A 27,374-nucleotide genomic window follows, 5' to 3' on the forward strand; every position below is an offset into this window, starting at 1 on the left:
ATAATCATTTCGTCTTCTCATAAGTTGGTCTAATGACCATTTAGGCTGAAAGCCATTTGGTCTAATTTCCATTTGGGCTTATCTGAAATTATTCTACTATCCATTTGGTTTATTGTTCATTTAGTTTAATAACCAGTTAGTCTAATTCCCAGTTTGTGCCCATTTCGTCTATTTTCCGTAAGGTCTAAATGATTAATCATTTAATGACTAATTTGTATCCTCCCTGCCTTTCCTTCTCTCTCTCCCTTTCTTTCTTTGACTACCTGACTCCCGTATCCCTCTTCTTCTTTGTCTCAATATCTCAATGCTCATACCCTTTCTTCTTATCTGTAACATGATTTCAAAGTCTTTGGTAATACAAATGGCACATTTTTTAATAATTTACTTAGTAATGATAAAATGTTTATTCAAAATATATAGGCAAAATATATATATTTATATTCCGACTTTCAATTTCTTCAAACAATCCTTTTGTACGCAGAACAAATGAATAATGTTCAGTTCACGATATCATATCACGAAAGTACAAAATGACATTTTAATAAACATGGATAAGGGGAAAGTTACTGCATTAGTTCTGTTAGATCTCAGCTGCTTCTTCGATACTGTTGACCACAATATCTTAATCGACAGACTAAAAAAGATTGGCATTGGTGGAACATGTCTTCATTGGTTTCGTTCTTACCTTTCAAATCGATCTCCAGCGGTTAACCTACATGATACAACTTCATCGGTTGTTAATCTTCTGTTTTCTGTGCCCCAAGGATCTGTTTTAGGTCCCCATCTGTTTAATGTATATACCTTACCACTTCATGAGATTATCAGTAAACACAGTATGCAGACGATCTACAATTACATTTTTCGTGTCTTCCTATTCAGGAACAGGTAGAAAAACGTGTCAAAGATCTTGAAAGTTGTATTCATGATGTACGAAAATGGATGAATGATTGCTATCTCAAACTAAATGACGATAAAACAGAATTTCTCTTGTTAGGCTCCAGACAACAACTTTCCAAGATTGCTATAACTTATATACGTGTTGGTTCTGTGCACATTGCTCCTTCAGATAAGGCAAGAAATCTTGGTGTCATTTTCGATACAAGCATGTCTCTTGATGCACATATTTCAAAATGTGTGAAAGCTGCCAATTATCATCTTCGTAATCTTCGCGCTATAAGGAAATTTTTAACCCCCCAAACCACTCAACAATTGATTCATGCTTTTGTAACATCTCATCTCGATAACTGTAACTCTCTCCTTTATGGACTTCCTAAATACCAAATTCACAGACTACAAAAGGTTCAAAACGCAGCTGCCCGCCTTGTCACTAAATCTAAACGTTCGACCCATATACTCAAGAAACTTCACTGGCTTCCAATAGAACAGCGTATCAAATATAAAATTCTACTACTCCTTTACCGTTCACTAAATGGATCAGTCCCTGAATATATTTCCTCTCTTCTTAATATCTCTTTAAGTTCTCGTGCAGGTCTTCGTTCCTCTAATTCAACAAATTTAACACAATTAAGAACAAAGAGGAGTTGGGGAGACAGAGCCTTTACAGCTGCTGCACCCCGGTTATGGAACTCCCTACCCCATTCAATCAAAATGTCAGCCAATCAAAATGTGTTCAAAAAACAATTGAAAACCTATCTAATGTCTGAATTCCTTAGTTAAGACGTAGTGTATTTCAAAATATGATGTAATTAACGTTGTTGAATTGTATTTAATTATGTTAAATTATTTTCGTTCAATGTACTTACCTTGTTAGGCGCCTTGAGCATCTCTTGGGGTGGATATGTGCGCATTATAAATGTTGTTATTATTATTATTATAAAAAAAATTAAATTAAAATTAGTTAAAATTAGACATGCGTAGAATATAATTTCGATCAACAAATTAATTTGCTACCGTAACATAGTAAACTACTGCAAGACTAAGAAAGTAAATTGTTGCTAAATATTATTGTGAGGGAGGGCAGAGAGAGAGAGAGAGAGAGAGAGAGTGTGTGTGAGAGAGGCAGAGGATTGGAGTCAGACAAAGATGGGAAGAGAGACACAAGAGAAACCGTGGACGAAGATGTAGAGAATATACCCTGTAAAAACAACGGGACTCGCTATTATGAGCAGTGGCATAGCGAGGGTCCATTCATTGAGGGGCGGGGGGGGGGGGAATCTTTCAATTTAATCTTAAAAAGCTTATGTAAAATTTACCGATATTTACAAGATGTATACAGGTCTTGTCATGTTTCCTGATCATGCTGAACGTTGAAAAATTAAATACAAACTGAAACTGAAAGAAGAGTTACGGGGTGGACATGGTGAACTTACGTAAAGAATGGTAGTTTGAAAATAATCCTATACCCCTTTTCCTTTACATATCAGCAAACGTAAGAGCGTAAAACAACGAACAATATAATAACGAGATGAAGTACAGACGGTTAGATTCGGTATAAATAGCCATGAGACAATTTTGGTCAATATTTGCAACGCTAGAACTCAAGTTCAAAGGAGACGGGGTATTAAAATAAAAATAGAGAGCGATGGGGAAGAGAGTGAGGGAGACCAAGTGATAAAGTGGAGAGCGCGCGTACGCGGGAGAGAGGGAGAGAGAGAGAAGGAGAGAGAGGGAGAGAGAGAGAGAGATAGAGAGAGAGAGAGAGAGAGAGGGAGAGAGAGAGAAAAAAAAAGACGGAGAAAAGGAAATAAAGGATTGACGAAGAGGGAGAGAGAGAGAGAGGGGGGCGGGGGGGGGGGAGAGTGGGTGGGTGATGTTGCTGGTGTTGATGGGATGAAGATAGGGGTGCCCTTCCGTATACCATGATCTTTTCTCTTGAGCCGTCTTGGCAAATGAAGAAAAAAAGAGGGGTTAACTTTATGAAAAGAGCTTTTATCTCAAGTATTTTTATGCGACGTATATAGGAGACTAATAACCTATTATGGCATATTATTATAGAAGATGCGAGACTATCATCAGTTGACTTCAATGATTAAGAAAGGTTGTACGGGGGAGGTGGGGGGGGGGGGGTCATCCCAATTATTCTTTGCCGAGAAAGCTCATAAACAAATTAATCACAATGTAAACAAAATAAAACGTAACAAAACAAATTTACAAAACCTAAACAAAACAAAACAATGAACACCAGGAAAAGGCGAAAAAAATCTTGTTGAAAAAATGACTGTCAAACACATATGATATCAAATTAATTTTATCAAACATCAAAATCCATTATTTTAACAGGCACCACAACAAGCTATTAAAATTACCATCAGCAAGGTAATAAAAATGATATTTATCAATATATTTGTAACTTAATATTATATCGGTAAACTTTTAAAGTTTTTTTGTGGCAAAATTGGTGACTGAAGGGGGTATTCTTTTGTTTTAAATTATACTTGTGAAATCTTACTATGTCTTTAATATTGTTTTAATCTTTGAATTTTGATGGAAATTGTTTTTTAGCCTAGCTAGGGTATAGTTTTCTCTGGCATATGAATCACGAAACATATCAATTGTCAATGAATACCTATTAATTCTACCCTTGAATTACATTGACAGTTACATTGACAGGCACCACAACAAGCTATTAAAATTACCATCAGCAAGGTAATAAAAATGATATTTATCAATATATTTGTAACTTAATATTATATCGGTAAACTTTTAAAGTTTTTTTGTGGCAAAATTGGTGACTGAAGGGGGTATTCTTTTGTTTTAAATTATACTTGTGAAATCTTACTATGTCTTTAATATTGTTTTAATCTTTGAATTTTGATGGAAATTGTTTTTTAGCCTAGCTAGGGTATAGTTTTCTCTGGCATATGAATCACGAAACATATCAATTGTCAATGAATACCTATTAATTCTACCCTTGAATTACATTGACAGTTTTTCACAGAAATTCCAGCCGCCATTAATCATTATCCAAAGACTCTCATTGTATTTTAAATTTCTACCGTAATCTAAATCGATTCGAAAATCATGTTGTAGATTTATAATAGTTGTAGTTATTAAAGATACTATGTCCCTTTTGCAGCCCACCTCAAATTCTGTAGAACTTTGCAGGAATTATGTCATGTATGTCCTATCTGTGAAATTTAAACGTTAGCAGTGTCCTCATATTCAAATTATGCAAGGAAACCCGTTTACTTGCTAGACTTCACTGTCAGACACTATTGAGTGACTGACTGGCTTTTTTTCTTCTTTGGTAATAACATACATGAAAAGAGTTGTATAACTTGTAAAGGGTACATGAGCGTTTGTCTACATCAATAACCCACTTCTTGTGATGGCCAAGATTAAACTGATTGAATCTTTGCGCAGCATAAAACGTATGACCATTCGGTACAATTGTCTGAAAATCAAGACTATTACTTTTGGGCTCTATAGCCCTAAAGTCGATTTGACAACTAATAGTCGTTATTTTCCCACTTGAAGACATTTTCAAGCCCCACCTTTTTTAGGGAAGTTCTAAATTAGTATTATCTTTCAAATGCAGTTGAAATTTAACTTTTTCATTTTTTTGGCCTGCAAATGGGACATAGTACCTTTAACATGTACTAATTTTGTGTATATATTTCCCCCTCGATCCCAATTATTGTACAAATGTCACAAATCAGTTTTCATAACAGCAACTGATTTTTAAAAAATTCATAAATCATCTGTGCCATCATTCTGTACTTTTACACGTAGTTTTATAGAAAACTAGATGGCATGAAATCGTAGATGGCGACATACAACTTTTGGAAATAGGATTAGTCTCACAGAGAAGACATTATAAGGATTAAATCATTCTTTAATTTAACATTTCCCTCATTAACTCCAGTGTTATTAAGAATTATTTTATGATTTTCTTTACCTTTCTATTGTAAAATACATTTTATATCGATTGAATATATGACAAAAGTGTATAAGTAATGTCATAATCTTATGATATTTTGGAGATATTTCAATTATAATATAATTTGCATTTTTGGAGACTAGCCATCTGGTAGAATGTTTACTACGTAGATGTGTTAACTGATCAGTGAGAAGAGCCGACGGAGCACCGCAATTCATCGGTGAAATATTGAACTTTTAGTTGACTATTCTAATCGACAACTGATATTAATTTGATGCTGAATATCTCGAATATATTTACTACAACCAGGGTAAGCATACAGATCTTATAATTATTGTCTTACTCAATTTTTCTTCTTCCTTTCGCTCATTCATTTCCTGTGCACTCCTGCAGCAGACTTTAATTGGGTAGACTCGCCACGGTCTACCCGAGTTCCAACCGGCGGACGACCCTGCCCACTCGGCCTCGGGGTCTCTTCCGGTGAAAATATGGCTTATCGCAATTTTATTTAAACGCCCACCAACTCGTTGCCATCTCGTGTTATCTAAAGTGATATGAACTCAAATAAGGTTATTAAAAAGACAAATTTACATGTACATGGTTATGCCAGAGAATGGCTAGATCTAGGTGTAGGCCTAGCTAGTCTGTCGTCGACCAAAACTCATTCAGTCTCTGAATCAATGATATCAATCGTTTTTTCCACTCGCCTCTGACTCGGAGACTTCGTCTTGCTCCACTGTTGCACTGACCGCTTCTTGAATTTTGAATCTTGAATTTGTTGCACCCAAAAGGCTACGTTGACAGCTGTCCAGGGTGGAGTAATAGTGGTAGTGTGTGAGTGCGTGATGCGTGCAAGTAAAAGAAGCCAGACATTACTATGGGGTATTGAGGGTGGGGAATGGATGGGTTCGACACAATTACATGGGAAATGGACAGTGGCAATGAGGTAACAGGGAAAAAATACTTTTAACAATTTGGGGGTACTTTTCAAGCTTGCTTGCATGAAAATAACAGTTTTTATTTTGTTTTGCATTGAACTCTATGCAATTTTGGGGGGCTCTTTTATGACTTTCGGGGTTCTTTTGGCATTTTGGGGGCTAATTTACCCGAGCCCCCATGTATTTTTCCCCCTGTGAGGTAATCACTGATATGTTGTACATGTAGATTGGACTTCACTCTGTAAAAAAATTGTTCTTCTTCAAAGGAATGTAAGGCCTAGGGTAATCAAGAAAAATGAAGGGCGCTAGTGTACTTTAGTATCCATTTTTGACCCGTAACTCCGGCCTACTAAAACACCTACATCCGTACGAGAATACACCCGACGGTGGCCTGTACTTATAGCGAAGAAGAAGAAGAAGAAGAACATACCAAAAATCAACTAAATCTTCATCAATTGTTCAAATAATGGTCATGATATAGAGTCGTTATATTTCTTGCCCCCTTTGTGTCAATTTTTTTATCTTTTTGGAATATTTTTCCTAAATTCAAAGACAGTATATTATTCACTTTCTCACAGGTTTCACGGCAAACCCCTGCACAATTACAATACAATTGCATACTGTACCATACCGATGAAGGGCCAGGGTGCATGAAGTCGATTAATACAGTTGATAACTTTATGCACGCTCGCACACCCGTGAGTTACGGGTCAAAAATGGATACGAAAGTACACTAGCGCCAAATGAAGCAGGACTTATTATTGTATCAACAATTTCAGGCAAGATCTCTGTAATTTTCAGTCATATTCCTGATAAGTAGAGTCCCTATAAATAGACAATACCTAAAACTTTCAAAAGTTAGTTAAGTGATATTTGTTTGCCTCAAGAATAGCATTCATCTAGAATAATTTACAAAAAACTTGTACATCCCGACATATTTCTGAGTGTCCCTCCCCCTTCTTCCAGCCCCACTATAAGTTGTACTTTTAACTGTAAAATTTAAATTTTGCCTAGGTTTCTACTCCAAAAGGAAGGGCTGAGTAATTTTTTTGGTCCACCCTGGCACCATATTACATGTAGTCCATACAGTGCAAACTATTAAAAAAGATCAGTGTCTGGATATGTTTTTAGTTGGATTTGAGGCCTTGTCAGGATGTAATTATTATATTATGCATCAGTGGAGTATTGAATTCCATTCCAAGTCCGCCAAAAACAAACTGCACATACATGTACATGTATGATTGTTGCTGCTATACAGCTGTACTTGCTAAAAAATTCTGGTCAAAATCGCATCTGTTCTGATTGACTTGAAAATTCATTTTCAATACATTCCAGATATTTATTTCTTTAGTTGTGTCATGTTATTTTAAATAAGACTTTTCATTATTAGAAGTGCAAATTGTTGAATGGCTATTTGTAGATACTGTTTTTTTAATACAAAAGTAATTTAGCCCATGGGGCTGACTTATGGGACAAGTAATTTGTAGTTAGAAGGAGTAGTTTTTCCGGTGACGGCGACGGCAACGGCGTCAACATCAAAAACTTACCTAAGGTTAAGTTTTTTGAATTTTTGATATAATTTTGAAAATATAAGTCCTTAGTCAATGAAACTTAGACTATAGGGTAATCAAGTATCCCCAATCATGTGAGTTGAATTTCAGGTCACAAAGTCAAGGTCAAAGGTCATTTCAGGTCAACAGACTTCGACTATGTTGTGGCATCATTATCGAAAACTTAACCTAAAGTTAAGTTTTTGAATTTTTGATATAATTTTGAAAGTATAAGTTCTTAGTCAATGAAACTTGGACTATAGGGTAATCAAGTATCCCCAATCATGTGAGCAGAAATCAGGTCACTAAGTTAAGGTCAAAGGTAATTTTAGGTCAACAAACTTAGACTTTTTTGTGGCATCAACATAAAGATTTTGAATTTTTAGCATATTTTCAAAAGTGTTTGTCAAATTTCATGAAACTTGTACCTAAGGGTCATCAAGTACCTCAAGTCATATGATACAAATTCCAGGTCACAAGGTCAAAGGTCATTTTAGGTCAGTAGACTTGGATTATGTTTTCACAACTTAATGTGAGAATAAATGAATCAATTTTTCTTATTTATACATGATTCTTAATTAATATTCACTTCAAAATGCTGATTATATTCAGAGGATTTCATTTTGGGGGGCCTGCTAATGGGCCACCCTGCCTATAAATAATGTTCCAACCTCAATTTTTCATCATATCGAATGGCGTAATGCAGGCGAGACCTCCGAGAGCGTTTCCCTTGTTTTCCTTTAAAGATTGTTTGAGTACGGTAGACATTATGACTATGGCCATTTTGTATATGATAGCATCTCTACTCTTCAGCAAGCAAAAACATAAAATGGAAATAAAAAGATAAAAATGTAAGAAGAAACAGAAGGGAAAGGAAATGAGTGTGAAAAGAAAATAATTTCCTATGTTTAAAAACCCAAGAAGAGTTAGTGCACATTGGTTTTACTCGGCCCAACTCTGCTATGATCAGTACTTTTTATGCAATTTCATCTTGGCAAAATGACATTTCAAAATTTATCATGTTTATTCATCCATACTTCTATTTTACAGTAGACTGTACATGTATACATGTACTGTACATGCTCAGTTACTCACTGTAACATTGCCATAACATTTCAATAAATTTTGCAAGTAATGAGCTACCCTCTAAATATTCCTCCCCCATGCTGTAGAACATAGACTGTACATGTACATGTAGGTCTACAACTTCTCGTACACCTGTACATTCATTTTGAGGAACGACTCATCAGTTCAAGGCAGTTCATTGATAGGGCAAAGCTGGGAGGAAGGTAGAAAAATTAGCAGTCATTAGCATTGGCATTGAATGCACTGTGGGTGTGTTCACACAGACAGAGGACAAACATGATAACAACTGCATGTTAATGAAGGTGCATGCGGGTCTGTAGTTTACCTTTAAAAGCATGCATACGTTTAATGAGAGGAGAGAGAGAGAGAGGGAGAGAGAGAGACAGATAGAGAGACAGAGAGAGAGAGAGGGACAGAGAGACAGAGAGAGAGAGACAGAGAGACAGACAGAGAGACAGACAGACAGACAGAGAGACAGACAGAGAGAGAGACAGAGAGAGAGAGAGAGAGAGAGACACACACACAGACAGACAGACAGACAGACAGACAGAGACAGACAGACAGACAGACAGAGAGGATTGTAATGTACATTGTTTGTTACCAGTACTACAAATACATGTTTGCAGACTATGAATGTTAGCATCTTTCAGGGAAGAAATGTACTCCTGTTTGTATTGTACATTTGGTTTGTTCACACAGACATAACAGTATATTATGTTTCCAGCCTAAAAGTTTACAATTCGTCGCTGTTTTCACGAAGTGACGGTAGTGAAAAAAAATTGCATTCACTTTGTGTGACGATTTTCCTCATTACCGTCACTTTGTGAAAACAAGGACAAATTATACATTTGTTAAAGGTAAAGACCAGTTATGGTCGTGCGATTGCATAGTGAAAGAAACGTTGTGGAATCTATCTGAAAAGGTTGATCATCTAGCATCTAGCATCTAGCATCTGCAAGGTTCTGGAATCATCAAAATGATAAGAAATTTGGCCCATTCTTCGTAAAGTTACAAGCACTATACACAGAAAGATGTATATGGGACTACCCTATATCTCTCACAGTCCATGAGAGAAACAAATTTACGAAATATATGAATTAGTAGGCAGTTTCCCAGCAAATTTTTTATCATCATGTATTAGTCAAAACATATTCTTTCACATGATTGGTAATGAGAGCTTCCATTTCATTTTTTGAAATTGGGGCGTTTCCAATACTGGTTTTACCTTTAAAACTAGTGGTGAGATACATGTACACCCTGTACATATTAAAGTCTGTTCAAAAAGAGAGAAACACCTTAAGATGTACATCCGGTGTACTTAATTGGTGTGTTCCCACATATTACATAACAACATGTCTGCAAGACCTCAGCCTCAAGTGTAAATGTACATCTTCAAAATAAGGAAGAAGTAATTATGAACACACATGTACTTGCAGGGTTTATTCACACAAACGTATAAACAACATGTTTTCATGATAGATCTTTACATGTACAACACACCTTTTTTTTACCATCAAATATTATATTCCACTGTAGTGTCTATCTGTGCGTTCAGACTTTCAACATTTGTTGTATACATGTACATGTAGCTACATATGAATCTGATCCAACAGTCATTCAATTTCTCCTAGTCCGAATGTCGTATTAAGATGTCATGTAGTGTCTATGAGTGCATTCAGACTTTTAACATTTGTTGTATAGCTACATATGAATCTGATACAACAGTCATTCAATTTCTCCTAGTCCGAATGTCGTATTAATATGTCATGTTACAATTAGCATGACTGGGCACTCGTGATTGGCCGGCTGTCATGTCAAATTGTCAATTGACCTCGTCTAAATTAGTTTTTTTTTATGCAATGTTGTTTTCTAGTCTGTATGCTCCTTTCGCTGTAAGACGATTCTTTATGTCCTGTTTTGTAAGGCCCTTAACACTCAATATTGAGTTTCCCGTCGCTATAAACCCGCATTATGATTTGCGATCGAAAATCTGAAAATAATGCATCATTTTGAAAAATTCCATATAACATTTTTTTAATCACACTTTCAGTAAATTTCTATAAATTTATTAACATAAAGGAATCTTGCAAATGAATAATGAAATAATTGCCTCATTATGAGCTTTAAAAAATGTGATTGGAAACTCACCATCGGGTTCATTGGCCTATTGCCTACATACTGTACAGGTATAGTCTGAACAGCCTATACATCATGGAGCGCTGTATAAACGGCAGCTAGGCTAAAGTCAGGGTAATAATAAATGCGCCTCGGAATAGAATTATCTAGATAGATGGCGCTATAGAAATGCCTATTATTATTATTATTATTATTTCATGGTTTCATGATCCCTTGATATTTTGTCAAAATAGAGCTGTGGCAAAGATTTTTGTCCTCTCCCAACCTTACTCAATTAAGAAATACATCAATGTGATAATGAGGAATTACTACAGTTTATTCCTTTGTACATGTTTATTTTGAGAATTATACTTCTTTTGGAGTAGAGCGGTGTGTACTTGTATAGATCTATGCATCAATTATGAGTTACAAATGCGAGAAAAACAACAATGCATGTCAACTAGAAAAACTAAACCAAAAAGTTCTCTCCATTTGTAACAGGGTCTCTCCTCAAGAGTCACATTTACTTTATTGTAATAGTGTGGGTACATTTTGTGCGTATATTGCTATTTCACAAAATAGATCATTTCAAAAGAAAATGTATGTGGGGGTCAGCCAAAGTCTTTTCCGCAAACTGTACGCACCTCCCCACTCCCCAGTCTCTCCTCCCTCTCCCTCTCCCTCTTTTCTTCTCACTCTCTCCCTTCTCATCTTTATATTCACATTGATCTCAAACTAATTATCTCTCTCTCTTTCTACCCTGTCTCTCTGACTTTATTCCCATATATTTGTAGAAATCAAACTAATTATTTCTCTCTCTCTCTCTCTCTCTCTCTCTCTCTTTCTCCCCTCCCTCTTTTCTCCCACCATCTCCCTTTCTACCCTCTCTCTCTGTCTTACTCACAAAAATCTCAAACTAATTATCTCCCCTCCCCTCTTCTCTTTCTCCCTCTCCCTTTCTCCGATCTCTCCTCTCTCTCTCTCTCTCTCTCTCTCTCTCTCTTATTCTCTTGGATATCAAACTATACAAATAGGTAAATGTATACACGTACAATGTTTTGTGTACCAGTACGTACATTACATGACATATAAAGTATGTGGGCTTGAAAAGAACTTCCTTATAGTACATGCCACGGTTTTATGGTACCCTTAAATCTGTTATTTCCCTTATCCCTGCTGGTGGCTATGAGAAACTCGCACACACTCTTTGAATCACCGTGATTAACACATGCCAGGAAATTGTAACCAACAGTGTTTGTTGCCATGGTAACCCTAGGCCTATGCTTGAGGTTGGTTTTCTTCTCCGCTTACAAAAAAAACAAAACAGTCTGCTCCATCATCGTTAGAATGGTAGGATATTATTATTATTCTTCTTCTTCAACATAATATGTATACACGTATGCATCTTGAAAAGGTCAAGTATTATTATAAGATGATGTGAGATGAAGAATTTGCCTCAGACTATGAATATTACGATGAGATGATTGCTAGAAGATTATTTTTTTAAAAGGCATTCAACTTTCAAGCTTTGCTGTCTTCATCCACTCATCTATGTTTGTTTTCAATACTGAATGATTTTTCATTGAGATTCTTTGAATCATTGTATATATATCCTTTATCTTCCTATCTATATTACTATCTCTCTCTCTCTCTCTCTCTCTCTCTCTCTCTTTCTCTCTCCCCTCCTTCTCTACCTTCCTCCCACTCTCTCCCTTCACTCGTAAAAATCTGTATAAACCATCTCTCTCTCTTTCTCTCTCTCCCTATCCTAAAGTTTCTCCCCTCTTTCTGTATCTTATTTTCATAGATCTCAAACTATATATACCCTCTTTCTCCCTCTCTCTGTCTCCTCACCCTATCTCTCTCTCCCCTCTGTCTCTCTCCCCCTCTCTCTCTCTCTCTCCCTCTTATTCATAATATCCATCTAAATCTACATGTATATCTTACTCCATCTTTCACACTCCCTCCACAAGTATCTCTATCATCATTAGAATAATAAGATATCATATTTATTCATTCCAACTCCAAGAGGTTCATTGTAGATACATGTATTCAACAATATTCTTGGAATTATTGAAGATATTGTCTTGAAAAGGTCAAATGTTATTTAATAGAGGCAGGATATTGAATCTAACTCTCCTTATTGCGTACAGATTATTGCCAGATAAAAATGGTTTGTATGATGGCTGAATTCAAATATCATCCGTTTGGAGCCAGAAGGGCATTGACCCTCTGTTAAAGTATATGAGTTATAGCCCTTTTTTTTCTTCAAACAGACAATATTGTCTGGTTGAGTCGTAGAGCCATAAGGGCATTAATCTCTGTGTTAAATGGATATGAGTTGAAGTTCTTTCCGCTTTAAGCCAATATTATTAGAAATAAAGTGCACTCAGACTTGGCTGCATTCATCCATACCTACTTACAATACATTCCTTGAATTTCATTCTCCCGTCCTCTCTGTATTGCTATTCTTTTGATTATTATACCTCCCTTTCTACCTTTTCTCCCCTTTCTCTCTTTACTCCTCTTTCTCTCTTTTCTCCCCTTTCTCTCTTTGTCCCCCTCTCTCTTGTCCCCCTCTCTCTCTTACCTGTATATGTTTACAGTTTGCTTAAAAAAAGTAAACAACTCACTATCTGTCAAAGGCATTTAACCTACAGGATAATGAAGAAATAATAATAAATACCTTTAAATAACCTTTTAAAAAAACAATGGGCTGAAACTGAGAGAGGAAGCTATGAAAGTTTGCTTGGATAAAAATAAATTTTCATGGAACAACAGTTTCAATTCTTGGCAACATTTCACCCGTGTCATATTCATGTACATGTATGAAGGAATATCTCTTATCTTGCTAAAGTAGGCCCATATATTGGCTTTTTTTTGGGGGGGGGGGTGGGGGATACATGTATGAGGATTTATGTTTAACTCATTGAGAGATATAGCACGTGTACATGATTTCCAAATTACATAAATTATACACACAAAAACAAATATTTAAAAAAAAGAAAAAAAAGAGAGGAGTGTGACAAGATGAAACATGTACAGTTAACAACTAAATTATTCATTTATCCACAAATATGTTTGAATAATTTAATTAATTATTCATACCTTTCCAAGTTTTTTAAATTTTCAAGTATATTTCTTGTGAATGTGGCATATTAAAACTGACATGTACATCAAAACGTATTCAACCAGTCCACCGTTATGAAAAACACCACCCCCCCCCCCCACAACCCATAAAATTTACAAGGGGGTGTGCATAATTCTGTTGTTGTTAACTATATATTGTACATGTACATGACAAAGTACATGTCCAATGTAGCTTATCAAATATGTCAATTTCAGTAAACAAATATAATCCAAGCCTATTAAAGTAGGTTAGTACATGTACTCTACCTACTGAAATCTGCTTATGGCCATTTGTTACGCATGGTCCAGTGGATATTTATTTCAATAGGATTCTCCTGTACATTTAAAGGATAGCTCTGGACAATAATGTAGAAACAAAATAGGAGATTTTAGCTGTGCAGTTTTGTCCTATACAGCAGGTTTTTGTTCAGTCTAGTGGGTTTTTCCGCAGGTACAGTTAACAACTGATTAATCATGCCCTTTACTAAATTTGGCAATTTTTAAGTAACCAGTAGGTGGAAAATTGATTGATTTTTGTTTTCTTTTTTCTTTCTGATTTATGTTTATTGAGAAGGTGACGTGTCAAAGCTTAAATATAAAAGTACTCAATCAAGGCCCTAGTTCATCCAGTCCACTTTTCATTCTTGAGTTTATACAGAAAACACAAAAAACATCAAATTAATGAGGGGTATGAATAATTAAGTTGTTAATGTACGTTAGGCAAGTAGTTGTCAACCGTGCGGGTACTCGAGCATTTGACTACCCGTCGCAGCCTTTGTGTACATTGTCCAATAATATATTTTTGTTTTCTTTGTTCGCCCCTAACAGAATCAGAGAACTCCTTGCCCGATCTGACCAACAGCCCATGCCTCATTCTCGGTGGGTGTCAAGGATTTAGTAGGTGCTGATAGAGGGTTGGGTAATGGCCACTGCAGAGTCCACCACCGACAACCCTCCCAACATCTCAGTGACAGTTCCTAGCAGCCCGGAGGAACTGCCGTCGCCTGTCACCAAGGAAGAGTCGCCCAGGATACCCAAAGACAGCGGGAGGAATGGAGGAAAGGGAGGACGAAGGGGAAGCGGAGATGGCTGCGGACTAAACGGGACGTCACCGTCGGGCCTCGACGACTCGCCTGGCTCCAAGAGCCAAAGCGGAGAGAGCACAGGGGATGGCGACAAGGGAAGTCCTGGACCCCATCTCTCCTTGGACACGACTTTAAAGAGTGTTGATTCCCTTGGGACATTGACTAGCCAGTGTAGCATCGGAGACGGCGACACCAGTAGCCTGACCAGTGGGGCTAGTAGCCCAGAGGCGACTAGCTCCAGCAGTGGGAAAGTGGAGGCGAAGCTGGGCAAGATCGAGGTTATTCGAGCAAGTACGGAGGAAGAACTGGTAGCAAAGATGGAAGAACAAAATAGGTAAAGTACACTTCATGAGATGAAAATAATGATAATAATAATTGTCTTGTCTGTAGCTTATTCCTGTCTCACCTTGTCTGTACCTCCTTCATGTTCTTTAATTCTTTCTATCTCTTCTTGCACATGTTTACAGCTTCATGGTCATAGCATTTTCAACTTGACATGTACTCTGTATTGTAGATTTAATCTCCTTCATAACAACCCATATGCCCCCCTCCCTTGTTTTGCTAATCTTTGCATTCTTCAAAGTAGATTTATTTCATCTACGCAGAAAATGAAATGTAGATATCTCTACCCTTACAGGAAACACTGTACAAGTACATCTACATTGTACAGTAAAAAAGCAAACAGAATTAATGCCAGCTGAATGTAAATGTTGATTACGTTCAAACAAAAGCTCCTGTTTCTATGGCAACCTTTCTAAAAAATTATTGACTTTTGTATCGTTATTTGCCCACAAACACTACTTTGACAGTACCAATCATTCAGATGTTTTTGTGTGATGTTTTGGTAGATGACACAAATATTTTCATCTGTCATGGATGTCATGTTTGCTGAAAATCACAAGGTAAACTAAAAATTTGATTGATAAATGAGAAACAACAAATAAGAAAGAAATGTAAATTTAGGGTGTCGCCCTGTAAAATTGTAAAATATGATGAGTACACTGTATGAGCAAGGCAAATTTCAATCTATATGAAACCAATATTTCAATATTTACAGAGGAAGCAAATCTTTGGACAGCAATAATAATATAATCAACAGAAATCTAACCAAATATATGTATCAATGTCAGGACATTTTACCATATCATAAATATGTTTATCATGTTTTTATGATTCATACAAAGCTTTCAGTAAGTATTATAAAGTCAGACTTTGAGACTTAAATTATGAACAAATGGCCTCTATCTGCAGTGGCTTGGTAAAAGTTATGGTCTAAACTCTCCATGATCCTTCAGTTAATTAAGATTGTCACAAGTCCAAATCTAATAATGGCTCCAGGGTATGTCATAAAAGACTAATAGACCAGATCATAGCCAACTGTAGTTGGCTTTAGACTCCATGCCATATGGTATGTGCATATTTGTACTTGCATTAAAAACATGATAATGTATCTATATTAAGAAATCATTTCATAGATTCTGATTAAGATGATAAAGGAAATTATCACTTGGCACGCTTCAATTATGATTTAAAAAAAAAAAAACTTTATTTTTGGTGGGGGGGGGGGGGTGTGGAAAATGCTAGTGGACAAATTTTATTACCCCTACATCTAGGCCAAATGATTTTGCACACACGTACATGTAGGTACATGTATATCCTAAGTATCTGATGCTAATCCTAAATTGTTCTTATATCAAGTTGGATAAACCCACATACAGTACTTGAATCATGAATTAATTAAGCCCAATTTTATTGCGCATGTGTTAAAAGATTCGCTACATTTATATGCATGTATCCACTACACACTAAAGCAACCTTTAGCTAGTATGGTGCATGCATATGAGAGCTAACAGGTGGCTCGATTCATTCATAGCCCAGGAATGCCTGTAATTATGAGTTCATCATGAGGTCTCCAGGGCCAGTCCGAAAGGCCTGTCATCATCAGCTCAAGTTTGCCAAATTACCCGCTACTTTAACTATCCCGATCGCAAATTATCCAGCTAATTTGTGTCTTAATCAGCCCGCAGTTGCATTTAGTGGAATAATTGGTCAAGAAAATATCTCAAGCAATCTTGGTCTTGTTTCCTAAGTATCCCGGTATTTGGGAAATAGCGGGATAATTTTCGCCCGTCTCCATCAGACTGAAGTACGGAGTCAACTTCTCGATCACACCCTGCACAATGATTTCCGGTTTTCTGTGTTTGTAAATAAACCGTACGTTTGTGTACGGTCGGAAGCATAGCACATGCGGTCTGTCGTCGACGGAAAATAGCTGGTTATTTGGAAAACTCGAGCTGATGAGGACAGGCCTCCTGAGGTCTCCAGGGCCAGGCCAAGAGGATTCTGATCATCATAAGGATAAATCCATATCTTTGGTGATTCATTTGCTGGCTGGGCCGGGTAAACAGATGGCGTACATTTGTGTACTTGTAGGGATAAAACGTCCAAGGCCCTGGTTCAAAATGTTGATTGATCGTAAATTGAGTAATACTTTTCTTTGCAATGCACACACACTCACTCATACATGTATGAAAACATATGCCAAAATCATGAGTATTTCCACGCTTAGCGTAGTCAAGGAAAGTTGCATGTTATCCATTTAGGAGTGCTGTCAAATGTTTTGAGAGATAAAAATGCTTCGAAGTCTTACCGCTATGCTGAGCATCGGGTAAGTGCCAAGTACTACAACTTTTCTAAAGAGGGGCTGGACAGTTACACCAGGATTTTGTACCTTTTTAAAACAATACAACTCATGGTTTATTTTGGTAACTTCGGTAACCCCCTCCCCCCCCCCCCCCATCATAAAAAATTTGTACCATGTGATGACTGAAGTACATCAGCTATAAAGTACATGTACTGTATGTCTTCATGTACATGTATGTAAGTGCCATGAGCGTTACTGTGTGAAGAATATGAGCGCCATTCACTTTCAGTGACTATTACTTGAATTCATATGGCCAATGTTTGTTTTTAATTTCATACTGGCAGAACAGTGTGAGGACATTTTCAACAAGTTTTATTCCAATTTCCTCTTCGCTCTTTAAAAGAACTGGAGATTACCTTTCAGTTTGTAGTGGCAATAATATTGATACTCCTTATGTTATATTGACAAGATACGGAAATAAATACACGTATACATTGTAATGTTCCCTACTATAGTACCATGTGATGGCTGTAAATTAAGTACATAAAACTTTGGGTGAACATGTAGAAAGAATCATCTTGGTTTCATTAGCTCTAGTTGCCAAATAGCCCGCTATTTCTGATTCGAGAAATTATCCCGATCACGAACTAGTGGGCAATTTGGCAGATGAGACACAAAGATATCTTGGGCTAGTTTGCAAAATAGCCCGCTATTTGTCCGGTCCGTCTTCACCAGCCCGGAGACTCGCACTATGCGCAAACACTGAGCAAATTTCTCGAGCTCGAGGTTTGAGCTGATGAAGACGCGATTTGTAACTTCGGGCTAATATCCCAATCAGGAAGAGCAGGCTATTTGGCCAACTCGAGCTGATGCAGACAGCCTATCGTATTTTAATTAACATCGTTTCCTCTAGATATTATACCAGGTTGTAGAATAGTAAGACATAAATAGCACGAGCTTAAATGTTTACCAGATGTTCTTTGAGGAAGCTTTAGTAGTAATTTGAAGCGTACAGCAGGATCTCGCCATTTAAAGGTACAGGTTTTTAATAATGTTGCATAATCATGTAGTCCTTCAACATACTGTACAAGTACCTGTGTCTTACAAATATACATGTGTAATTTTAAACAGAAAGTGATTAGCACTGTTTAGCACATACAGGTACAGTCAAACCTGTCTATAGCGACCAACCAAGGGAAACACAAAAAATGGTCTTTGTAGACAGGTGGTCTTTGTGGACAATAGTACATGCTTCAATGAGAAACCATTTTCAAGCGAAACAAAAAACGTGGTTGTTGTAGACAGGTGGTCACTAAAGCAGGTTTGACTGTACATGCACAGTGTATTTGAATTTTGAAGTAAAGTTGATGAATAAATATGTAATAAGGTGTTCATGAAGCATGTGTGGAAATATTTTGAAAGACAAATATTGACTTTTCATTGACTAACAGCTGCAGAATTCTAATGATTGTGTAATAATATTCATTCATTAACAGTGTATTTGAAGTAATCTCTAATTTGAATTTTGAAATAAAGTTAATAAACTTTTATGAATATGTACACTCTACATGTACATGAAGCACGTGTGGAAATATTTGAAAGATAAATATTGACTTTTCATTGACTAACAGCTGAAGAATTCTAATGACTGTTTAATATTTATTTATTAACAGTGTATTTGAAGTACATGTAAGTTCTAATTTGAATTTGAAGTAAAGTTAATAAACTCATATGAATGAATATGTACTACATGTATTGACATGTACATTTGTTATTGTACAGTACATGTGAAAATATTTGTAAGGTAAATATTTACTTTTCATTGACTAACAGCTGAAGAATTTTAATGACGGTTTAATGATCATTGAGAGGAAGGTCATTCATTGCGCTTAGATTTGAGTTGATTTAATTTTGTTCTAGATTTATACAATTCATACATACATGTACATTGTGTACCGGTATGCATAATAGTACAGTTAGTTTACCATGTACACAAATAAACATATGGCATGTTTTTCTAATTAAAAAAATGTTCATATGTAATTTATTATTACCCGTATCAGACATCTGAGCTGGTCATTTACAAAACCGTATTGCCCTAGTTTTCACTAGCAGTGGGAACGGAGGGGTATATTCTTTGTATTTTCCTTGGTCTCCCTGCGCGTATTGACTTTGCGTGTAGAGACGAGTGAAAATATACCTTGGTATTTTCCACGGTCTCGCATCCGGGCATCTTGTATTGACCGCGCCGTATTTTGTCATTTTCATTGCGCATCTATTATGCGTACGAGAACCTACGCAATCTATTGTGACGTAATAATCACACCTAATGCACACTGTTTGCAGTGTATCGAAAAAAAATTCAAGCACTGGATGCACAGTGCTGGTTTGAAAAAGTTTGTTCAGTTCTTGAGATTGTCATGGTGGATTTCTGTATTTGCTCTAGATGTCTGATTTGGATAACAATAAAAATATTGACTGGCTTTACTTTCGGGGGATATCAGAAATATTGACCGCGCTAAGACCATATTGCCCTCGTCTTTCTACTCGGGGCAATATGATCTGAGCTTGGTCAATATTTCTGATATACATGTACCCCTCAAGGCCAGTCAATATTATATAAATATCTGATTAATTAGCTGATAATAGACTGTACATGTCCAATGTACCTGCAAATGAAGGTTTGGCCTACATGTTCATGTTTATTTTTCATCTCTCCCTCTCTCTCCCTCTCTCTCTCTCTCTCTCTCTCTCTTGCACTTTCATTTTCATTGCAAATCTTATAGATAAAGCACTTAGAAAGTATGAATAAGCACGGTATACAAATTCATTATTATTACTATTAGATGTATTATCATAGAAACCTGTACTGCAAGACATACTACAGTTCCTACAAAGGCCACATTTATTTCCTCTCTAGATTTGGTATGTGGTATTCATATCCAAGTTTCACTTTACTTTTTCTCTTTCATTTCCAACCATTGTCTGGTGTCGGAATCTTTCTAATTTCTTCAGATTCAACTGTATCTGCTACACATCCTCACTCCCCTGCCCCTCTCTCTTTCTCTTTCTCTCTCTTTCCCTCACTCTTCCTCTGTCTGTAATAGATAGTTTATTCCTCAGCACTACATCCTGACTTATGGATCCTGCTGAGTATCGTCGTAGAAGTAGAAGTAGAAGTAATAATAATAATAATAATAATCATTAAACGTTTTTGTGTATCGCATGTAACACATCTAGATGTCGGCATAATTTCATATCTCTATGCACAGAATAGCATACAGAAGGACTCGAGGGGAAATGGTGCACTGGGTTCCTAATTGTGAGATCTCACAAAGTGCTAAATAGATACCTGTATGTTTTCAAATTACCAAAGCCATTTCAAAGCCAGTAATTCTATAAAACAGCAGCTGCTAGTATATGAAAATGACCTTTCCCAATAAGATTTCGTCTCAGTTTGTGGAACATAAAATATTTCTGATTTTCTGTAAATGATCTGTCAGTCAGTTTTCCTCCCCAATACGGTCACTGATTAGCATGGCCATGTCGGGTTCAGGTAACCAAATCAGAAGCTTGGTTTTTATGCAGGTACAGCTCTGTCGTGTTTACCAGGTACACAACGTTTGCAAGAAGCTCATACATGTACATTGCCTTCCACTTTCATTACACATTTGCTCGCAACTCAGTCTGAGCTGAGCCTGAGGAGCCAAGTTAAATACATGTATTGCTGATTTGCACTTGGGCAAATGAAAATAAAAACCAGTACTACTTGTATCGTATGTACATGTACTCTATGTGGAAGTGTAGAACCTCCTACACACATTCAAGGTCTGAATTTATATGTGCTTTAAGACTATCCCATTAGGCTCCTGTACATGTACATGTACATGTAGCTGGTCCGTACTGCAAATTGACAAAATTAGGCCAGGCTATATAGGCTCTAGGCACTTTGAATTTGTTTTTATTGACAAATTGAAGTCCGAGCCTGTAGACTATACATTTTATAAGCATTGTTCTGTATATGGGGTTAAACAATATGAGAGAAAGAAAAAGACCTTTAAAGAAATATTTTCAAAAAATCATTAATTTTTTTTAGACAGACACATAGTACATCATGGATATTATTTTTCCCCAAATATTCCTTTGAGTTTATATGCCTTTATCCTTCTTTTTGCTAGCATATTGACTCAAGTCATTGTTTTTATACAATGTAAATTGGGGTTATTCAGGCTTTAAAAAGAAAATAGTAGTTCGGAAATTGAAATTAAATCCCACACCCATTTACATACATTGTAAATGTTCTACCAAAGTCTCAAAACAGCATGTCGTGGTGTGAGAACCGTTGGGCCATTATAATACACGAATGAATACATTTAATCTTATAATTTAATCATGATGTTATCATAAAAAAATACAATGGACAATTCAACATGGCTCATGAAAGAGAGAACATGTACAGCATGTAATGTGCCAATTATGATATGCATGACTAGAAAATATGACTTTGTATCCTACGAAACTATTGTAAAGATCCTGATCAACATGCAGTTAAAAGGACTTTATTTGTTATGGGTGTTCACATGTGTTTTTGTTGTTGTTGCAATCATCCGTGAAAGGTGAAATTTTTCTTTGAATTTGCATTTATTACTGGTGAGAAGAATAGGTTGATATTTATACTGCATTGTGTTATTAATAATAAAAATAATAATAATAATAATAATATTTTACAGTATTATTACAACCTTCAGCACAAAAACAATAAACAAAAGTAAATACACTGTAAAAGTAGAATGCAAAGTTATTGAATATTGACAGAATTCTTTTTAAGTTTGCAAATGTTGATAATGGTGACTGTACCATGTAATGTAGATGTGCAAACATGTAGATATGGAAGAAAACAGATTACACAATACTGCTTTTAATTTTGTCACCCACCCCCCCCCCCCCCCCCCCTCCCCCACCAGGGATGATAAAAGGCACATTTTTGTGTAGGCTACATAAGGAGTCTATAGGCTTGTCTTCACTATCTCAAGATTGCCAACTATCCAGCTAATTTGCGTCTTCATCGGACCGAAGTAGCAATTAGAAGGATATTTGGTCAGGAATGTCATCCCAAGATGTCTTGGGATAGTTTGCAAAGTATCCCACTATCCCACTAGGGGAGAGGAAGAGAGAGAGAGAGAGAGAGAGAGAGAGAGGGGGAGAGTAGTTTCATTAGTATTAATATTGTTCTTCCTGAGGGCCCTGCCATTTTATTATTATCCCATAGATGCAGATGCACTGTAGCTTCCAAAAGCCAAAATACAGGCTCACAATAACCTTAAATATTCATGTGCATGCTTCCTTTGTTATCCCTTCTACAGGCGATTAGAGGCAGACTCCAAGTCCCTCAAGTCAGTCAGGTCATCCCGACGAGGTTCCAATGCCAGCCAGCAGTCCACCAGCTCTTCCACCAGTAACCTTAGCAGCCAGGCGCTTAACAACAGCAGCGGGAGTGGAGGAGGTGGAGGAGGGGCAGGAGGAGGGGCAGGGAGCGCCGACCTAGGGCCGGAAGATGAAGAGAGTATTAGCATGCAAGACCAGTGGCTGGTCTGGGGAAAGATCGTGAACGACTGGGATGAATACACAAAGAAGAAGAGTAAACAAATAAAGGTAAGAATTAAAGGAGGAGGAGAGAGAGGGTAGGAGGAGGGGCGGGGCAGGAGGAGGGGCGGGGCAGGAGGAGAGGCGGGGTGTGCTGATGGAGGGCCGGAAGATGAAGAGAGTATTAGCATGCAAGACCAGTGGCTGGTCTGGGTAAAGATTGTGAACGACTGGGACGAATACACAAAGAAGAAGAGCAAACAAATAAAGGTAAGGGTTAAAGGAGGAGGAGGAGGGAGAAGGGGTTAGGAGGAGGAGGCGGGGCAGGAGGAGGGGTGGGGAGTGTTGATGAACGGCCGGAAGATGAAGAGAGTATTAGTATGCAAGACCAGTGGCTGGTCTGGGGAAAGATCGTGAACGACTGGGATGAATACACAAAGAAGAAGAGCAAACAAATAAAGGTAAGGGTTAAAGCTCCACTGCATTACTAAAAGCTACTTGCGCCCTCTATATATCAAACAATGCTAGATGAGGAGTTTGAGAAGGATACGAGACGATGATTATGGTTATGGTAGTAGGAAGGGGTGGGGAACACCTACTTTAATTGTCTCATAATGTGAAAGAGGATTTCAATTAAGACACATTTCTGGAAGGATTTTCACAACAAATGTGTAATGAAAGAATACAAAATTCAGGTTTTCTGCGTACTACAGAAAATCCAAATTCGGGGCTCCCAACACTTTAGAGGGGCTTTAACTTGAAAAATTGAAATCTCTGAAGAGTACTATGATAACTCAATCCAGAAGGAATATACAGATATGTTGAGTAAAAAAACAACCTACATTGTAAAACAGATTAAGCATGGGATTAAGACCCTTTAATCCCAGATTACAATGCTGTTTACAAAATCAAAGATATTATGCTGGTTGGTAGTGGTATTTATCCAGTATCAATATTGAGGTTAGGAAGGATTTGTGTTGTTTATATACAAAAGATAAAAGGCCCGACCTTGTAATAGTGATATTGACTATTTATTTGTATTTGCAAATGTGCTAGTAATACAGGGTACATGTATGTACGTACATGAACAGAAGGACATACATGTACCTATGTTGACTGACCCAACTCATGCACAGTTTTCATTGTTCAATGAGCAAATTTGTTTTGGAACATTGCCAATTTGATGATCTCCTCTTGAAAGGTGAGAGAAATTATCACATAGGATTAGGAATGTTGATGATTATTGCCATCACCAATATGTTCAGTTCAGTTTATTTCAGTTCAGTCTTTATTTCATTCTCAATAAAAAAAAAATTGTACATAAAAAAATACACAACAGAGCAAGACCAATATAAGTCAATACAGAACACTTAAAACAAAAACAAATTATGAGAATGAGGGGTCAAAAAAAGAGAGCAAATACTGTAAAAGTAGAAATATTTGCGGTACATTAATTTTCACTGATTTTGCGCTAAGATCGGCAAGCACAAATTTTAGAACTAGGGAAAATATATTAAAGTATGACTTCTTATTCATGTTTTGAACAGGCTGAATAGCATGCAATATAAATTTTAGAACTAACGGATATGTTTTGGGGTCGCTCAGCGCGAACAATTAATCACACAAAAATAACAGCGTTTAGAGTAGCCTTATAGTACGTTGACCGCAAAATTAACAATACATACATACAGTACATATATGATTATAACAAACGTACAGACAAACTAATAGAGCAAAGAAACAAGCCTGCAATATGTACATGTATGTCACATAGGGGAAAAAAACACTTTGTTTATTAGTTTATACCCAACAACTCACAGGCATAAAAGGTAGCCAACCTTTTGTGTGGTCATACATGTACAGTATACCTTGTGCTGGAAATATAGTAAAACAACAGAAAATTATTATAATGCGTGGGATTAAGGCCAGATTAAGAAGATTATATTGATGAGACAGTCAAAAGTACAATTTCCAAGGAACTACAGTTGTACATGCATTTAACTTTGAAAATGACCCAGCCTCCCCTAAGTGTCATGGCAGAAAGCCAAGAAAACAACATATGAGTGGACTATGTTAAATATAAACAGTCATACATGTAAAAGAAAAATTATGATAATAATTATATGGTACATGTAAATGCTTTAACTATTGACAATTGGACAAGTTAAAGAAAGAAAAAGAAGAAGCTTTGTTTAACGGTACGCAATGTGTTAACAGACGGTTTGATGGCTGATAATTTTCCAATACTCTGTATGTTACAATAGTGTAGAAGAGATAAAAGAGACATTTATATCACAGACGGGGACTTACTTTATTCTAGATGTGAAGTCGTACACAACAAGTTTAGCTTCCTTACACTGACTTCACAAGTTCTCTGGACCAATTGCTAATCTTCATGATGGTATAAGAGATCCTGCCTTCCTAATATGGATTATGATGATAATAGTAATAAAGACAGATGCTCTGTATACCTGCTTCATTTTATTAAGTAAGTTGGTAACACATAAAGCCATGCGGACGTTAGCGGTTCTAAGACACCTACCCCCTGGACATCCACCCCCCGGATAACCACCCCCAGTCAACTACCCCCTAGAACAACTACCCCCACGACAACTACCCCCGAACAACTAACCCCTAGGACAATTACCCCCCAGAAAAATGTCCGGATACGTTTTTTATTGCATAACTCTGTAACTTTTTAACGTTATCATAGTCCATAATTCTTATTATTTACACTGTTCCCCTTCCCCCATCTCCTCTTCCTCCCCCTCCCCCTTATTGCAGGAGCTGGTGAGACTCGGCATCCCCCGCCATTTCCGGGGGATCGTCTGGCAGCTGCTGTGTGGCGCCTACAACTCGCCTCTCAAAGAACAATACGCCCTCTACCTCAAGATGCAGTCATCCTACGAGCGGGTGATCCGTCGGGACATCGCCAGGACCTACCCCGAGCATGAGTTCTTCAAGGAGAAGGACGGGCTCGGCCAGGAGACCCTCTTCAATGTCATGAAGGTAATACCGCTTGATGGTGTCTGAGTGACCACTATCTAGACTTATTACCTTCCAGGGCCCAGTCTTAAATGAAACCAAAACCTTCATACTAAGTTACTTTTATTGTAAAGTTTAAGATATTTGAAAAATATCAGTGACAATTTGAACAAAATCGGGCAAGGAATAAGGAAGTAAGAGCTTTTTGAAATGACTAGTCACTAGAGGGCGGTATTCAATTTGATGACATCATCTGTGGACAACTCTTCATGCCTTTTGTACATCAAATTTCATGTTTTTCCTTCTTTCTTGTGATTGAGATAATGTACTCCCCCGAAAGCAAGATATAGCATGCAAAATGATATTCTACTTCACATGTCATGAAGTCGGATCAAGAACACAAATAAATACGAAGAAAACAAAAAAATTGTGAAATTTTATGTACAAAAGGCATGGAGAATTGTTCACAGATGATGTCATCAAATTGAATACCTCCCTCTAGTGACTAGTCATTTCAAAAAGCTCTTACTTCCTTATTCCTTGCCCGATTTTGTTCAAATTTTCACTGATTTTATTCAAATCTTTTAAACTTTACAATAAAAGTAACTTAGTTTGAAGGTTTTGGTTTCCTTTAAATACAAAGGGTTGCGATTGATCTAAATCAAGCGCAAGTCCTCCCATCAATCACAAGTTTGCAGTCTCCTCTCTCTAATATGTACATAGTTGCAAATAAGTTGCGATTGATATCAACTCTTTGTAAGACAGGGCTCTGGAGTACAGCTCGTACCATCAAGGACAGTTACCCCGTGCATGACTGCCCCAAGACATCTGTTCCCTAGAACAACTTCACGTATGCCACTAGAATAAATTAACCTATATGTCCCTGACACCATTATCTATGGGTTGATTTTCGTATGGGAAATTGTGTTGGTGTTGGGTAGTTGGCCCATGGTAATTTTTGTAATCTTCAAAGGCTTCCATGGTGAAGATAGCTTTGTTTGTGGTTACACCACATATTCTTTCAAAAGTGATTAGTAGGTGAGCATGAGGTGGGCCCTTCTTTATCTGGGCCACCTAATCACTCTAGAAAAGGTACATGGTGTAATAGCAAGCTTCGCTCATATCATGGTAATTTTTTGAAGAAGTTAGTTGTCCTAGGTGCTAGTTATCTAGAAAGGAAGTGTTAAATATTTCCTCAGAGTTTGGTCTCTGCTGGGGAGATTGTATTTGGGGATTAGTTATCTGGGGGACTATTGTCTTGGGAGATAGTTGTCTTGGTTAGTTATTCTTGGAAGAGGAGGGGGGGGGTGGTTAGATACAAGTGATATAGTCCTGGGAGGTTGTCTGGGAGAATAGTTGTCACAAGGAGCAACCCAGAGTGTTGATATCATAAAATCATGCTTGATGATACACAGGAGT

The 27,374-nt window shown here is 37.0% G+C and overlaps 1 protein-coding gene across 2 annotated transcripts in view; it reads left to right on the top strand.

Moving 5' to 3' along the window:
• Positions 1–4,991: 4,991 nt before the first annotated feature.
• The window catches only part of LOC594521 (EVI5-like protein), an 86,709-nt gene continuing 64,326 nt past the window's right edge, over positions 4,992–27,374 (top strand). The window contains exons 1-4 of one of the 2 annotated variants that reach the window (XM_030998011.1): positions 4,992–5,150; positions 14,483–15,077; positions 22,751–23,039; positions 25,755–25,979. In XM_030998011.1, the coding sequence (XP_030853871.1) occupies positions 14,581–15,077; positions 22,751–23,039; positions 25,755–25,979 (1,011 nt within the window). In that variant the 5' untranslated portion in view covers positions 4,992–5,150; positions 14,483–14,580. The remainder of the gene's footprint in view (positions 5,151–14,482; positions 15,078–22,750; positions 23,040–25,754; positions 25,980–27,374) is intronic. The other variant, XM_793957.5, reaches the window with a different exon arrangement.

This window comes from Strongylocentrotus purpuratus, unplaced genomic scaffold (assembly GCF_000002235.5).
Source record: "Strongylocentrotus purpuratus isolate Spur 01 unplaced genomic scaffold, Spur_5.0 spur5_scaffold_4, whole genome shotgun sequence".
NCBI classification, from domain to species: domain Eukaryota; kingdom Metazoa; phylum Echinodermata; class Echinoidea; order Camarodonta; family Strongylocentrotidae; genus Strongylocentrotus; species Strongylocentrotus purpuratus.